This window comes from Centrocercus urophasianus, unplaced genomic scaffold (genome assembly GCF_019232065.1).
Source record: "Centrocercus urophasianus isolate 14NV4802_14NV808 unplaced genomic scaffold, USGS_Curo_1.0 seq_14, whole genome shotgun sequence".
Taxonomy (NCBI): domain Eukaryota; kingdom Metazoa; phylum Chordata; class Aves; order Galliformes; family Phasianidae; genus Centrocercus; species Centrocercus urophasianus.
The window spans coordinates 33,022,861-33,040,644 of NW_024884586.1; the positions used below are offsets into that span (position 1 = coordinate 33,022,861).

General features: G+C 38.8%; 1 protein-coding gene across 4 annotated transcripts in view; it reads left to right on the forward strand.

Annotated features, from left to right (window-relative positions):
- NRXN3 (neurexin 3) overlaps nt 1–17,784 on the forward strand; it is an 891,094-nt gene that overhangs the window by 233,430 nt on the left and 639,880 nt on the right. For all 4 annotated transcript variants that reach the window (XM_042814128.1, XM_042814126.1, XM_042814127.1 and 1 more), the window contains one exon: nt 4,609–4,992. In XM_042814128.1, the coding sequence (XP_042670062.1) occupies nt 4,609–4,992 (384 nt within the window). The remainder of the gene's footprint in view (nt 1–4,608; nt 4,993–17,784) is intronic.

Consider the following 17,784-nt stretch of genomic DNA (forward strand, 5'->3'; position numbering starts at 1 on the left):
TAACGGATTCTGAATTGAAAGCACTTTGCTCACCAAAGTGAGCATATTTGCGCATTCTTTCCTCTCTCTCTCTCTCTTTTTTGTTTTTAATTGCTTTTTCTGCTAACAGCTAGTTCTGGGATAATGATCCTTAGTGACTGATTTTGTGTCTTCCAGATATCCAGTATACCGACACTGACTTTTCCATGGCATACCTCTAGGAAGCGTCAACCATGCTTATTTTGTGGTGTTCTGGTAGATGTAAGAAGGGTGTTCATGATCCCTTTTTGTTAGTCCTTGGCGTTTCTCCCTGTGTGCAGAACAGAGAATTGCTACACCTTAGAGATTTTTAATTTTTTTTTTGTTTTATTTTTAAATGCATATTTCTATTTTGTAGAAACTGAACTGTAATAATGAACTTAACATTCAACTGAAATAGCTGTTTGGGTTTAATGAACTAGTCCTCTAAATGTTGGGATTCTTATTTCTAAGGCAGCCAGCCCTTTAATATATGTCATCTCCTTTACCTCTTTCCGTTTCAGAAAAGTCCAAAACTTCAGGCTCTGCTGGGCTTAGTAAAATAGCCTAAAATCCAGATATTCACTGCTGAACAGTACTAAAGCAGGAGTGCAAATGCTGGGAAAGCACAGCACTCTTATTCAAATAACCTCTGGCATCTCTGTCCCCTTAGGCTTTGTGTACACTTTAGTCTGTGCTACCTGCCAGAGGAACAAAAGCTGTTTTTCTCTGCACTCTGACAGAAGCTGTCAGCTTGGACACAGACGCTGTCCTGTAACCTTTCAGTCTCTGGGGAATGCTCCTACAGAGTGTCTACAAAATCTGTCACAGTTTCCAGTAGGGGAACACTGAGCATATTACATGAGACAACGTTTTTGGTTGGTCATTGGCTACTTTAAAACAAATGGTATTCCATCCACTAAGACACTAAAAACCTTACTCGAAGCTTCTCTCTACCGTTTCATCAGCACAGTGCTTTACATACCAGCTCAGACCAGTAGCTGGGGTGCTAGTTTGTTTGCTCTTTAGCCCTGCATGAAATCTCTAATGGCCTTGAAAGGAGGTACATAGATGCTTTTGATTTCCCAAGTTGGGGTTTCGTCGACTTCAACTCAGTCACAAACGTGGGATTCGAGGGAAGGAAAACAAATGATGTTAGCCTATCTAGCTCCTCTTTCCTAGGATCAATTCAAATTTTTTCCACCTCAGTAGCTTAAACTGAAAAGACCTGCACAGTGGAGCTAGTATCACTTCCTTACAGAAATAGTTGCAAGGTACAAATCACTGGCAGAAAGATTAGGCTGATGCTTAGGTTATTTTCTTTTACAGTCTTGTTCTCTTTCTCCAGGTTTTACAATTCTCCAGTATTCTTCAGTATTTCTTCTCTTTTAGATGGTCTCTTTACCTTTCTGGTTTCTCCAAGTGTTATTTGCTTTCTCTATAGTAGCAGCTGTGTAGAGATCAACTCTCCAGTGTTGTATTCCAATCCTTTGGATAGCATGTGCTCTGTATGCTGCTTTTGAGGAGTGGCAGTGGAGACATTGGAAAGGTAGCTGTGATCCTGTGGCTCTGTGACAAACTTCCTTCACAATTATAGGTGTATTGACACATCTTCTCTTTTCTTACAGTGTAAAAGAGAAAATGTCTGCACTGCTGCAGCTAGCTTTTACAAAATGATTCATCAAATAACTCTGGTTCTCTGTCAGCCTTTAATTTGTAATGCCTCTATTGCTTCTGACACTCTGCTGCCTTTTACATTATTCCTGTTTCACACATATGAAATACCTTGTCTCTTTGTTGTATGTGCTGTTCTCCAAGACAACACCCATTAAATTTGGAAAAAAAGAAGCATTAATACATATCTGCACTTTCTCACAGAGACACAAAACTGGAGCTGATCTATTAACTAAACTCTCCCACCTTATTCTAGGTGTGTATGATAAAAATGCAATGATGTAGAATTAATCTTAAAGCCTGGATAGTCCTCTCTGGGGACAGACTGCTTTAATGACAAGGCAATTGAATGTGATGATTTATTGCTAGCATGAGTGAATTGCTAATTTTTTGCTGAGTGTCTGGTGGGCAGATGTCCTTATCACAAAAGCTGCTGAATGCTCTTCATTGGGATGTGAGAGGCCTGTGTTGAGTTTCCTGCTTTTTTTCAGATGTCTGACCTTAAAAAAGTCACTTTGCTTCTCTGCAACTGTTTCAAGTGTTCTGATTGCGTTTCTATATTGTATGTTCTGATTATTTTATGGCCTCAGTCTAGGTATGCCAGCATCTTTGCTTGCAAAATACAGAAGCCATTACAGTTTTAATAGTAAGTGTTCTTCAGAGGCAACTTTATCTTCCTCTACTTCAAATTTCCCATTTGTAAAATTGAAGTTAAAATACTTAACTGTCTTTGTAAAACCATAGAATGATTTACTTTGGAACAAACTTCTGGAGATTTCTAGTCCAAACTGCTGAAATATGTGCGTCCTTCAGGGCTATGCCCATTTGTGTTTTGAATGTCTTCATGGCTGATGATTCGAACACCTCTCTGAGGATCCTGTTTCCAGTGTTTGATGACCTTCAAGGTACAAAATATTTAATTCCATAGAGTTCGAATTTTGTAGAATCATAGAATCATTTGAGTTTAAAGGGACCTCTAAAAGTCATCTGGTCCACTTCCTCTGTGATGAAAAGGGAGATCTACAGCTAGATCAGAGCCCCATCCAGCCTGACCTTGACAATCTCCAGGGACAGGACATCCACCATAACTCTGGGCAACCTGTACCAGTGCTTCACTACTCTTATCATCAAATTTTTCTCCTTATATCCGGCATGAATCTCCTCTCTTTTAGTTTTTAGTTTGAAACCATTCCCCTTGTCCTATCACAATAAACACTGCTGAAGAGTCTGTCCCCTTCTTTCTCATAGGCTTCTTTTGAGACACTTGACAAACCACTCTCAGGACTTCCCAGAGTCATCTCTTTTCCAGGCTGGACAGCCCCAGCTCTTTCAGCTAGTAGGGGAGGCATTCCATCCCTTGAAAAATTTCTGTTGGTCTTCTCTGGACATGCTCCAACAGATCTGTGTCTCTGTACTGAAGACTCCACATCTAGATACAGTACTCCAAGGGAAGATCTCACCAAGACACAGTTAGTGAGGCAGGATCACCTCCCTCGAACTGCTGACCACACTCAATGTAGCTCAGGATGCAGTTGATTTTCTGGGCAGTAAGGGTACTCTTATTCTTGCAAGTTCTACCTAAGTAAAGTAGGATGTGTTATGTCCAGGAAAAAGGAACTGGATTATAAGGACTCTGGAAAAAAAAATGAGGGCCTTTCCTGACTGAATGAGTTTATCAAAAAGTGAATGAAATGTCAGGATATGGAAATGAAAAGCTGAGTGCTTTGGAGATGGACTTCACCATAGTTGTCTTTGGAAAACCTGATTATCAAAAAATACTTGCTTGACTGGAAAGATGCGATGAAAAATGAGAAAACAAGAAATCAACATACTCTTCTTTCAATAAAAAATTGAAATTTTGTGAAATTAAGCTTAAGGACCTTATTTCAAAGTGATTTGAAATAAAAGGTTCAAACTTCAGTTTTCATCAAAGCAAATTACATTGACCTAATGAAGCTGCACCTGTTTTAAGCTGATGGGGATGATACCAGAATCACTGCTTCTGTCTTCTTAAACATATTCCACTGGAACTGGGAAGGATGGATAAACAGTATTTGTATTTGGCAATGTACAAGTGAGACTAAAGTTCAAGGTTTTATACAAAAATAACAACAACAAAAAAAACATTATTTAGTTAATTAAGTATAAAATTTGTTTATGGGCTTTCTAAGTTTGGAGTACAAGCATGAGGATTGCAACTTGTGATCAGTGTCTCTTGATGTTGCAAGTGTCTGCTACTGGCTCAAGTTCAAGTTGTTGTCTGACATATCCTCAGGTTCTTTTTGCTCCTTACTCAGTTGGGCTGTAGCCTGTAATTATGTGTGAAATTATTCTGCTCCAGGTACAAGATTTTCTGTTTATTGTTGTACATCAAACATTTCTATCAGTCCTTTTCTCTGGCTTTTAAAGGTTTTCTAGCTAGTAGTTCTGTCCTTCCTCCAGTGCATTAGCCATCCTCCTCAATTTGATGTCATCGACTGCCTTGCTAAGAGTCTATTTTGTCCCATCATCCATTTCCAGCTTTGAAGGTACCAGTGAAATGTTTTCTCTAAGAGCTATGTCGCGTGAATGAATACTCTTATAATTTTTCTTCTCTGTTCGTGATACCATAAAAATCCTGTATTTCCTCAGTAAGTCTTTGCTTTGCTGGATGAATACTATTCAATAATACTCAGTTTTTACCTTACTGTTTAGATTCTGTATTGCTATTCTAGTGACCTTGTATCACAATGTGACACACACTTATGGAAACTCTTATGCCCTGTGATTCAAGAGAAGAAACTGGGTGGGAGTCATCATCTCTGTTAGGAGTGTATTCATGTAGGGGAGAATATTTAGTTTTTTGTACTGTATTACTGCAAGAAATTATCTAGACTGTAAGTGACTGAGGCTATAAGTGAAAACATTGATTGGTGTTTCCTTATCCTCCTCTTTTAGGTACTATATCAGTGAACAGCAGACGCACCCCATTCACTGCTAGTGGAGAGAGTGAGATCCTAGATCTGGAGGGTGACATGTACCTGGGTGGGCTGCCAGAGAACCGGGCAGGACTCATCCTTCCCACTGAGCTCTGGACAGCAATGCTGAATTATGGCTACGTTGGCTGTATCCGAGATTTGTTCATCGACGGGCGAAGCAAGAACATCCGGCAGCTGGCAGAGGCACAGAATGCAGCAGGAGTCAAGTCCTCCTGCTCCCGCCTGAGTACCAAGCAATGTGACAGCTACCCATGTAAGAATAATGCAGTCTGCAAGGATGGCTGGAACCGCTTCATTTGTGACTGCACTGGCACTGGCTATTGGGGGAGAACATGCGAGCGAGGTAAGTTGACCTCAGTTGTGCAGAGTTGAAGGTGTGAAGATGTTTTAGAACAAAATTGAGTATTTCCATGAGACTTTTGCCCATGTTGATCTTTCCAGTGCAGAGTTCCAGTCCCGACACTAGGAAAGCTCTCATCTCTGTTTCCTTCCAGTTTTCTTCTCTTGCATTTCATGAACTTACCTTCATGTGCTACTTTACTCCCTAAATCTGAAGTCCATTTCTTTGGGCTCTGGGGTCACTTCGAATACAATTTGTCTTCTAAGACAGAAAATGCTGCCATGCGTGAGAAATCTTAGGCAAATTACTGGAAAACATATCAAGTGTAAAGTGAGATCGTTGTGATTTTTATTGCGTGGCATAGATGACATATCCCAGTTTGTCGTGGTTTTGTGATTTTTTTTTTTTTTTGTCAGTATTCCACATCATAACATCATGTAAATCAGTTGGAACTGATGTAAAGAGTCAATGCTCCGGTTCTGTGGACCACTGTATCTGGGTGCTTTGTTCTCGGATGGGGAGGGGAGAGGCAACATTCCCACAGACAAGGATTTAGGGATAACTCCATGACAAAGTTTTATCTAGTCTTCCTCTTTTTTACATGTGGGATTAGGACAGATCTAATGAAGGAGTGAGTGGATGAATCTCTGCCCCTTACTGTTACTCTTTGACTAGTGATTGAAAGACTTTGGATTGGAGAAATGAGACAAGTATTGCAGGTACAGGCAGGCTTACTTATATGTTCTAGGCCACATGGAAATGAATTCAGAAATGTAAGATATCTGAGCTATATGTTTCTGAAATAGCAAGCGATTCAATTAATTGCTGCTGTTCTTATTGTGCTGGTGATGCCCTTGAAATGAAGTAACTATGTGGTTTGTTGCCCTAATCAACAATAGCAGTTAATTGCCAGTGGTCCTTAAAACAGTTGAAGCATCAAGATTGCAATCCATGCTGAGGACATAGGTGAAAATGTATTGTCATAAATTTCATGTATGTTGGCTATGCCAATGTCAGCTCAGCAGTACTCTCTTATAGGCTATAGATTAGATGATTCTGGAAAACATCAGAGGTTTTATCAACGGCAGTGTTGTGAGTTGTTTTGGCCAGTTGTTGTGTAACTATGCCCTACAGAGGCATAAAAAGAAGCACTACCATCTACATTATTTCCCCTCAAAACTGTAGTTTTGCTTGCTGTTGGTCTGTACTTGGTATCAGGAGGAACCAGCTCTGTGATTCAGGTCTTTCTGGACTCTGTCTCATGTCCATCTCATGAACTTGGCTATCAGAACAGAATGCAAAGGTAACCAATAACATAAAGAGCAGAATTCATCTTATGTACTTTAAATGTTTGTAGTTTCGCTTTTTGTTCCTTTTGTGATCAGTGAAATCAGGAGGTTAAAGGCATGAAACCATCAAAATCTAGAAGTGAATCTCGAGTCTGGCTTGAGATCTTGGCCATGCTCTGGCCAGCATCAGTATGAGTAAGAAAATAAGAAAGATGTGTGTGACTGCGTAATTACCAATGTAGAATCTTGAGGTCTTAAAAAATATGTGTTAAACATTATTTAAGGTTATAAAAAAAATGATGATAGAGTTCAGGACAATCTGTGATGTATGCCAGAAGCCCTAATCTTGAGAAACTAATTTTTATTGTAACTAAAAACCATCTTCATGATTTAGGCCCAATGTCAAGCAAAACATGGTTTTCATATGTGAGGTTCCTTGACAATACAGGAAGCAGCTTGTGAATATTTGGAGACTGTATACATGAAAAAAGTTCTGCAATTGGAATGTTTTTGATTCTAGAGTGTTTATTGTGGTGTTACATAACAGCTTCATATTGCTGTGATCAAAGTACTTGACATGAGCAAATTGTTTTGGTGCACAGTGATTTTGCCTCTGTGCAGAACAACACAGATGAACAGAAGAATTGCAGGCTAGCAAAGATAATTTTCATTCTCATGGTCTGACACCCAAGGATTACTGCAAGTCACAATTTCAGCTGGCCTGTGACATAAATACTGCTGGAATGTGAAAAGTTGATGTGAAGTCTGGGAAGGGAATCACAGTGGGAAATGCTGCTGTGCCAAAATGGCACTTTGCACTGTGACTAGAGAGCTGACATAATACTACAGGAGCAAGGCTGGTGTGTAAGGGTAGGAGTGAAGGAGCACATTAGCTTCTTTAATAAAGCAAACTTACTGACATACTTTTCTAGTCTCTGCTGGTGTCTGGGAAGTGCTACAGTCCTTTGATTCCCCCAGACCGAAGAAAGGAAAGCCCAAGATTTAGGTTAAGGGGCAGGGAATCCTAGAATAAAGGATCTCATGTGTCTGTTATTTATCAGGAGAATTATTTATTTTGAATAAGCAAAGCACACATTTAGAATTTAGTTAGGGTAATAAAAATACAAAAAACATATGTAGCAACTCCAGAGAGAAAAGCAGATATTCATTTGTTGGTAATGGTAATCTGTATCTCCTGCTTTCCAGATATAGAGTTATGTCGATATTGCTATATTTCTTGTACATTTTTCATGTTGCTTTATGGAAGACTATTATACATCTAAAAAGGACTGTGAAATGAAATTGTTTGTCTCCTAGTTAGAAAAGAGGTTTACATACTTTGTGTTAAGAGAATGCAAATACTGTATTAGCTGTATTTGCTGTATTTGACCATCAGTCAAGTTTCTGAAATGTGAGAGATCCCACAATAACTACTGGAAGGGAAGAGTGGTGTGGCTGTACTCAGGGGTGGAAAAGAAGGCACGGGATGTCTCTGCTGGTTTTGCAAGTGGCATTCATTTAATTCAACTGATATTCTGATCTCTTTCTTTAGATGACTTTGGTAAGCACTATAACATCAAACGAAAAAAAACACCAAACATAGAGGCTTGGCGTCGAGGACTTGTGTTAAACATCTAAGCTCCTTGTGAAGCCAAGTGAGGGAGTTAGTGTCTTCTCAGGGGAAATCCAAAGCAATTATGTGATTTGCTTGCATCCTTTTGTTGATTTGCCTATCTCCTTTCTTTGGTTATGTGGAGATTCTAGTCAGATAATTCAGTACTGCTTTGTCAGGGCTGTGCTAGGGAGGAGCTGACAGTGCCAAACTGCCAAGACTACCAAACTGACAAAAGTGAGGATGTCTTGGGGTGGGCAGACATAAAGCAAAGAAGATAGAAAAGAGGAAGACAGAGAAGACACAGTGCCTCCTCTAAGTGATGCTGAGTCCCTTGTAGTCTACTGTAGGACAAACTTTGTGAGAAATGACAAAAAGAATTCTCAAGGGTAATGAATAGCACATTTCCTTCCATTGTTGGTGAAATATCTGCTCATACAGAACCCAACAGAAATTTGGATGGCTTGCTAGTCAGTCCAGAAAAAGGGCTGAAGAGATGATGCAGACAGACAGGAGGGTGGGAGGGAGAGAAGTGATTCAGCTACTGTGAAGGTTCTTCAGTGCCTTTTAGGTACTTAATATCTTCTGTGCTTTTTGGTTTCTAATTTGTTAGTATTTGACATAAGCCAGAGCATCAGGTCACAGCAGTCCTGTTAATTGCACTAAATGAAAGTGTTAAGGGCAGAAGTTGAGGTCTGGCTAATGGAGCATGACGTACTTCTTTGGTGTGAGAAAAAGATTCCTCCTCACAACCCACAGAATTTTCTCAAAAAAGCCCCCAAAACCCTGGCATTAAACAAAGCAGGAGGAGCAGTGTGTGTTGTATTCACGTTAGTTGTTTCCTGTAGCTGCAGTAAAAATGCCATGAACCCCAAAGTGTCTATGGATCTGTTCTGCTCCTGAAAGCTCTCTGCATGTTTTCCTTCTACCTAAACATTGTGAAACAGTGGAGGCCAAAAGCCCAAGAAGAAGGGCAAAGGCAAAATGCTACTGAACATGAGATCATTTTTAGCCAGTTAAAATTAGATGTTGTTGATCACTCTTTTTTTTAATGCTTTTTCCTAGTTAATTGTATTGGTTGGCCATTCTTTTATTAAGAGGTGTATAGTAATAAGATTAGCAAATTCAGGTTAGTGTGAGGTTGCTAGATATTTGAAACTGAAAAAAAAAAAAAAAAAAAAAGCACTGAAATTTAGATTTTAAGCCTTTGGAATTAATTGCTCAGAACTGGACATTCCATTAGTCCTCTTCAGGTGAGACGGAAAAGTCATGTTCCTGACCTTTTCTGATCTTCACCCAGTACTCATTGCAGCAGACACGGATACCCTTTTCCTGTTCTCTGAAGGCTGGAACCAGTGTCCCTTCCTCTTTTGGTTTGCTCACAGATGGGTTATTAACTTCTCAGAAAACCAGGCTTGCTCTGTGTTTTGCAACATACGGTTTGTGAACAGCAATATACCTGCTGTTGGCAATGATGATGTTGAGCATAGGCATACACATTCTGTTTTATTATCTGCCAAATACCTTTATGATTATGTTTGCTAAGAGCAGTTTAATGACAACAAACATCTGCCCATTATCTATGCAATAAACAGAGATGCTGTAAAATTACTGGTAATAAGAAATGCTACAAAATCATTTACTGCATGGTTTAGGTGCTACATCCTTTGCTGTCTCAAGCACAGGTAGCAGCATAGATATACATTTTTTATTTTAGTGAAGATGTCTGATGATTACATACTTGCAGATTTGTTTAAAAAACTTAAAATATGTTGATGTTGTTTAGACAGTCCAGTCCTTCTGAGTCTGCAGTGAAATGTGCCAAGTAACTGCTGGGAATAGATCTTCTTATATCCTGGGGGGTGCTGGACACATTAGAAATAAAACCTTTGCTGCAGTGTTTTAATGTTTTTAATTCCAGCTGGATCTTGAATATTTAAAGAGTTGAGGAAAGACTAAACATCAGAATAATTTTTATGATTTCATGAGATAAAGTGAAAGACATTAAGGTGAAAGATGATAAAGTGAAAGATCTGGAGCTCTGATCTTAAACAAGATCTTAAGTCATTTTGTCATTGACTTATTAGTGTCAGGTAGATTCTCGTTGTACAGTTTGCCAAAATGTCTCTGAACAGCAGCAGAAAAGATTCCATCTGAATTTGGAAAAAGTTCAAGCAATCCCTTCACACCCATATGCACCTATGCATTACTAGCTTCTTAGTGAAGTCTATTCAGTATTATCTGAGGCGTGTTAGCTTTGATTAGGACATTTGTGCAAGAAGTTCATTTTCTCATTTACCATCAATCCATCTGTAAGACTGTTTCTGTAGCTTGCCCAAGCAACTACTACTGTGACATATGCTGTACACTATTCTTCTGCTTAAGAAGTGCAAACCTGTTGTGGGTTTGTTTTTTTTTAATTCTCATCTCCCTTTGTCTGTCTCCATAATGACTGGCTGTCTCAAAGGTTATTGTTTAGTTTTCTAACTTCTGGTTAATTCAAATCTATTGAAGCTCAAGGTCTTTATGTAAAGTCAGCTTCTATCTTTAGGTTTGTATATTTCCCATCTTTGCCTCCTCTTTTTTGCTTTCTTTGGGGTAAGTTCTACTCTAACACCCAAACAGTTCCCAAAATACATCAGATATTGATCTAGATCTAGTAAGGATAGTGCAGTCAAGGTGGATCATATAATGAAATAGAAACAAAATGAAGGAACAATACTGTCAAGCCTTTCCACTGTGCTTTGAATATGTATCAGTGGGACAAGTGATGGCATTTGAGGCCTTCTAATGCCTTTGTGAAGTTCTCAGTACAGAAGAGTGTGTAGTTAATTCTGCAGTCAAATAGATTACATCTTTCTGGGAAAAGATCATTTCATGGTCTTTAGGCTGTTGAACTTTAACTTCGAAGAGTTTCATTGATGTGACAATATCCAACAGCAGCTCTGAGCAGCTGGAAAATCTGAGACTGTATAAAAATCAACTGATTTTCTCTCCTGTATTTTATAATGACACGGTTAGATTTTTTTTACCTTTTCTTTTTCATTCATCCCCCCTGCATCATCATATGCTCTTGATATTTAAGGCCATGTATGTCATCTTTGCTGCATGTGAATTTGTTAGTATTCCAGGTGCTCTTTAACTCACCTTAATATGTTAATTGATTCCACAGAAAAATAATTTCTGCTATCTTTCTCTAGAATTTTATGTTTCTGGCTGTTTATTGCTGAGTGTAGCTTTTACAAGATCCTCCCAGTTGAAGAAATATAATCATCCAAAACTAGTAGATTTTGTGCTACTGTCAGCTCCTATAAAGGGCACTTGAACAACAAAACAGATGTTACATGGGTGGAATCAGTAAGAACATGTAGTTAATGTTTTTTAACCTCTAACACTTTTCTTAGTATAGACTTTTACAGGACTGACATTGTGATGGTGTATTTATCTATTTATTTATAAATGGCAACTTAGATCAATGGCTTCTCCTTAATCCAAGCCACAAAATACCTCTCATCCGTAAGTCAAGACATGATGCTGCTCAAATGACTCCACAGAAAAAGTTATCATACCAGATCAGTTTTGCCTGAATCACACTATTTCAAAAGAAGGTTGTTTACTAAATCGTGGATCATCTAGAGTGATAAGTCATAATACAGAAAGGAAAAATTATTTCACAGTTTCATCCTAGCTCTCTCAGGTAATCACACATGGCATATGTATGATCCAGAATAATACCAGCTTGCTTGCAGTATGTATCTTTGAGTCTTTCATTGTTCAGTGGCTCATCTGAGTCCCAGTGGCATCATCCCCCCTTCCGTTTTCATACCCTTGAATCAGATCATTTTGTATTTCTGCTGAGACTACCAATTGTCCCTACAGTTAATGGAATATCTTGATGGAAGCAGCCAAAATGATGCACGTTCTCTTGTCATAAAAAATTATTTCCAACATTTGGAATGACTGTGTAGGCCTTTCAGATGTTATCTGTGAAATTAGCTTTCTCTATCTCTCTGCTTTGCCCAGTGGAAGCCTTCACGCTGAAAGGCAGGCAGTGGCACAGTGCTCTCATTTTCTCTCTCATTTCTTCTCTATTCATCTTGGTTAAAAGGAAGAACTTGGCATTCATGATGCTGCTTTAATTGACTCTCTCCATGTGGAGATAGACAGTCATCCCTTGGACACTTTGATTTATTGAATGAGGCTATTATGTGATATGGTAAGGATATTCAAAAGCACAGCCATCACCACAAGCATGGAAAGGTCATATCTGGTGGTGTTTCAGTCAGATCTGCTTGGTTTCTCTGCCTTTTTGCACAGGCAGTTAGTCAACAGAATTGGTTGTAGGATGGTCCTGGTAAAACCTCACTAGGTACTAGAGCCCAAGATAGGACACTACTGAGTTAAACCACTCTCACTCACTCTTCTAAAGAGTCTAAGAATGCATAGATAAGAGTTTTCATTGTTGGTGTCTGTTTCATTACTAGCATCCTCATTTTTTTATGTGTGTGATCAAGAACAAATTGGAGGGTAAGGTGAAGAAGAGGGAACCTTCATCCTGATAAATGGAATCTCAGTGCAAGATTCAGGGTTACTTCCTGCTTTGTAGTTATAGGTGAAGAGTAGTTAAAACCTAACATTCAGGTCATATCCATGACATTAATGCAAAAGCCATCCCACTGCATACATAAAGCAGCAGGAAAATGTACAAGCATTGTGCTAAGAGCTCTTAATTTCATGATGTTTCTTTCCTTTTTTTTTTTTTTTTTTCCTAAACGGCCTATAGGTGTTGACTTGTAAAGTTCTGCCTGCTAAGGTATGGTCTTGTGGTCATCCTAAATCGCTCTGGATGAGACTTTCCTACCATCCTAGTCTTATGTTCTTTGGAGCAACTGAACATTTTTCTGCTTTTGAACAAGGAAGAATCGTAATCCTTTATGTTGCGATACTGCTAAAGGAATCAGGAGAACAAGGTGGTTGGAGGGAATTACTGGTGGAAGCTGTATCAAAGCATCAGAATTTAGGATTCAAATGGAGTGACATGGAATTGGACTTCTAAGTCTGATTACCCCAATGTCCACAGCCACCATTTCAAACTGTTGAGAAAAGGAAAACGTGGTATTTTAAATACTGATTTTTTATCCAGTACCATTCATTAAATGAGTAAAAATGGAAAACGGCTCTTCAGCCCTCAGCTGAAAAGCATTTTATATTGACAGCTCAGTCAGTTCTATGCTTGTGCTTGGAATGAAAAATATATGCAGAGTAGCTATCCTTTATATGCCTTATTATTCTCCTAGGGTATTCGCATTAGAGATTAGAAGGTAGGTCAGTCCTTCTGACATGCCTGGTCTCAGGTGGAGCTGGAAAGTAGAATGTTGAAAAGAACTATTCTATAAATTTGATTTCTTCTCTTTTGCTTGTGTGACAAGAAGAAGAAAACTGAAGACAGAAAGAGTCATTAGAGACCTTTATGTATCCAGTCCAGGAAACAGAGTTAAGGGGCTTGGGGCTGAGTAAAGCAGAATGGAGATTGTGCCATATGTCTTATCTGCCATGTTAGGACAAGATTTACCCCGAATGAGTATTTGGCAAAAGACATTCTTGCTGAATAGTGTGAAAGAGGCAAGAATATTGAAAATGTCCAAAATACTTTCATATACCTGTAGAATTGTTTAAGGAATCTTTAAAGGTCATCTGGTTTAACTCCCTTGCAGTGAACAGGACATCTACCACTAGATTCAAACTTAGTCCAGTGTGACCTTGAATGTCTCCATGGATGGGGCTTCCATTACATCTCTGGGCAACTTGTTCCTATTCTTCGCTACTTTTACCACAGCCTTTTAAAAAATCTCTAACTTAAATATTTGTGACTAAAGATAAAAATGAGATCAAAGGAAAGATTCTCCCGATGGTAAGCAATCTCACAAAAATCTGGATTCTTGCACTGAACTCATAATAAGAGATCTGGCTCTTAGATCCAGGAGCTTAACAATTCAGTTTTTAGTTAGGAACACATCCAAGTTCTCACCATGCTATTACTAACTTCCCATTGAAGTTCTCTTTTATTATGGTTTGGATTTTTGATGTAAAATCCAAAAATCATGTTGTTCCATTTTCTGTGGTAAGCCCTTTTGTTTTATTTGTGCAACTCTTCATTCTGTATTATGTTTTTGCCCTATCATCTCTGAGTACTGACAAGTAAAGTGTTTTAGGTTTTTCCTCCGTATCATGTGTGTCTAGAGGATGATTTAGCACTGCAGCCAAAGTCCTTTCCTCAAAACTGTAATTGTAATCATTCAAGCTTTTCTTTTTTTTGAGCACAGTGTTCTGCTGATGGTGTGGCTAAAGTAAGGCACAGGTAATAATCAGCAGTATACTTTCCAGTAGTTTTGGTGTGATGCAGGGAGATCTGCTGGGGTGTGGAGGACTTGGCATGAGCCACTTTGATGTGGAAGGAGGAGACTGTGCAGTGTTCAGCTGGGAGATTTACAGCTGTCTCAGACCGGCAATCACCATCACAGTCCTGTATCTGGGCTTGTATCTTATGTCATTTTGTAGCCCTTTTACGTTAAGCAGTCAGACAAAAGAAAAAGACATGCAGTGAAGAGAAACAGAAATGTTTTGCTATGTTGTTTTTAAATGTCTCACTTTTGCTTTACTTTATTTCTTTTTATTTAAAGTCGAAGGTACTTGAATTGCTTAAAAATGATATAAAGCAAAAAATAAAGGACTACCACAAAAAACCATATCGAAGAGAAATGGATGCACAAGACAGAAAGACCTCTGTCCAAATTAAAAAAGGCAGAAAAGTGTATGCTGGAATTGGTATTGACTGTGCAGCATGCACAGCGCTAATGGATCTGTGGAAGAAACAAGAACACTGCAGCCATAAAATGAAAACCTGGTCCACTGTGAATACTGATGAGAGTGTCAAAGACAGTGGTTTTATAGGGGTGCTTTTGCACACATGGCCTCATGAGCTAATCTGTTTATAAAGTCAGAGTGACAGGATGTAGATTAACAATCAGTATCCTCATTTATTCAGTTCTCACCTAGTTGATTTACACTGCTGTCGTGTCTTTTTTTCTTTTGCCTTTTCCTACTGACTAGTTACTCTTTGCTAAGCCCATCTATTTTTTTTTTTAAATTATTGTTTTATTCTGAGAGAAGCCATAAAAGTTAAAAGTTGATTGTTTACCTTTTCTTAGTATGTGTGTGTGTTGCCTACATTTCATTCCCTCATCTGTGCCACCAGCAAAGCCTTAGTCAGTAAGTTTCAGAAGTTCTGAAACATCTGCTATGTCTCTTCTACTGCAAGTTGTTTTTTCTCAGACCCCGCACCACTCACACTAGGGAGGTATAGTGGTCCAGGACTCTTGAGATCTACTAGTTCAGTGTGCTCCATCGAAGCATTGACTGACAAAATCCCATTAAAACTGTGTAGCACCCGTAGGAAGTGGATCCTTGCAAAAAAGTATCCTGTTAGGAACAGAAGGAATGGTGTGTGCTAGAAACTGTCACCCAGTATCTGTTTGGATGCCTACAAGTGACTGTTTTATATTTTTTCTGCTTCAGCTTTATTATTGAGTTACATACTTGAGTAACATCTTGGTGAAGGCTCCCTAGGAGGACTCCAGGTAGGAAGGAGAAGCAAAATGCTGCAACTAGGAAGAGGGATACAGGGGTCCCAGCATTAGACTTCTTTATGTTTGGGATGAAGATATGCTCAGTACTGAGATGTGGCAGAAGCATTCAAGGAGTGATCTAGCATATGCAACATTATGTTGAGGCTGTCTTTGTACACTGGCAGTAGATTGTACACTATTTCTGCCATAGTAATGTGGAGCCTGCCAAATCACAGTATTATCCTCTTCCTGTGGAAGCCAGAGATAGAGGCTCAGGTGGTGTTTTGTATCCATGCATACAAATAACCCATGGGAGATCCTTCAAACTTAAATAGGCAAGGTCATAGCTGAGAGAAAGCCAGTACATTACTGACCTCTCTGCCTGTTCTTGGGATGTCAGAATAACTAAACAATTTTCACCCACATTGAACTATTTATAAGAATGCAAAGTGAAGGTCCTACACAAAGAAGTGCCATTTTTGCATGTAAGCAGTGTTTTCAGAAAGAGATAGGTATAATTACCATTTCATGTTTTGGAAAACTGAGATACAGAGCAATTAGGTTACCTAATAAACATTATAAAAATAATTAGCCACAGACCTATGCTGAGGTGAGTGTATTTACTATACTGGGATTTAAATTTCTGAATTTAGGATATCAGATAATTTAGTTATTAGAGTCTTAGTTCACTAAGAAACTTCTTCCACCTTGAAAAAGCTGTCTGAGGTCTATAAAATAATACCTCTGTGGACATGCTGATACAGTCCCTGGATCTTTTATTAGCTGTTCCTAGAGATAAATACTTACATACTCTGATAGGGAGAAGATAATTCATATCAGAACCTAAGTTCCTTCATCCCCTCCTTGTTTGTTTTCCCACTTGGAAGAGCACTGCTGAATCATTTAGGCCTTACAGCCAAGCAGTAATGAAAAGCTGATTACTGTGCAGCTCCCCATGGGTCAACCTCTCTTATCCTGCATTGCACTAACTCAACTGTCATTCCCTGTGTGCTTGGACAGAATCCAGGGGACTCAGGGACAGCTAATATATGGAGGAAGTCAGTGAAGATGTGCTTATAAGACAAAACTTAAGTTACACTGTCTATAACTTAAGGAATAAATGAACTTTCATGAAATGTTACCCGACAGTGAGAAAAGACACACTGATCTCCCTGGGACCACGGGTAAAACTGTAACTATGCTGTTACTTGCAAAGCTTTTGCAAAGCTACAGAGGAGGTCTGTTTAGAACATGTGCTGTGATATCCAAAACAGAGAGCCAAGCCGTACAGAGTGCACAGTCCTCTTTGGTCTGCAGGGCTGTTGTCCCATTAGCAGTACCTGCAGGTGGGCTGTGTGAGCAGGGCTGTTGTGGCATGGAAATTCAGTGTCACTGCTGGGCTAATAAGTAAATTTGATTAGGGCTTTTCACAAAACAAGCCTTGACATACATGGGATATAAACAGTACAGTGCATCACAAAGATACACAGTAAGGGCATGTTTTTTGATTTTCTTTCTGGCTTATCAAAAGCTCAAGTTGCATTTTTCCATGCTGCTTCTTCCACAGCTGCCAAAAAAAAACCCAAAACAAAAACCCATATATGTAAGACTTTCCTAAGTCATAGAAGAGTTGTAACGTGAAAAATTCATGACTCATTAAATGCTTCAGATTCTAGGGTGGGAAAAGCTGAAGACCATCAAAACATTGATTCTAGCTAATACTTGACCTTCGATTTCATAGATTTCCTTGAGCTTAATGGATGCCTTGGCATGGGAACAGTTAGAAAATCTAACCTAGTGATTGATATTTCTTTTTTTGTTATCTAAGTCATTTTTGTACTATTGCTAGGTGATGCATCAGTAGAAAAAAGTGGGCGGCTTTTGCTTCTGTATATTAATAATTTGAGTTTATATCCCCAAAAGAACAACACTGCCTAGACCAACAGTGTTTATTAAAAATCCTCAAAGGTCATAGAGATTTTCTTTTAAAACAACAGTGACTTTCTGCCTTGTGCTACTTTTCTATACCTTCAATGCTAATGCAGTTTTTGTGTGGTTTTTCAGACAGTGCTGATTCTTTTTTTTTTTTTTAGAGGTATACAAGCAATCTTTTGTAGATCAAATGTCATATTACTTGAGCCACTCAAGGGGAAAAGCTTTCTAGTTGCTTTGGCATTGAAAAGGTAAAATTATTCATTGCCCTTTATGAAGCACTAAACAAATGATGGGATTTTGTATGGTGTGTCAATGATTGGCTGGATATATTTAA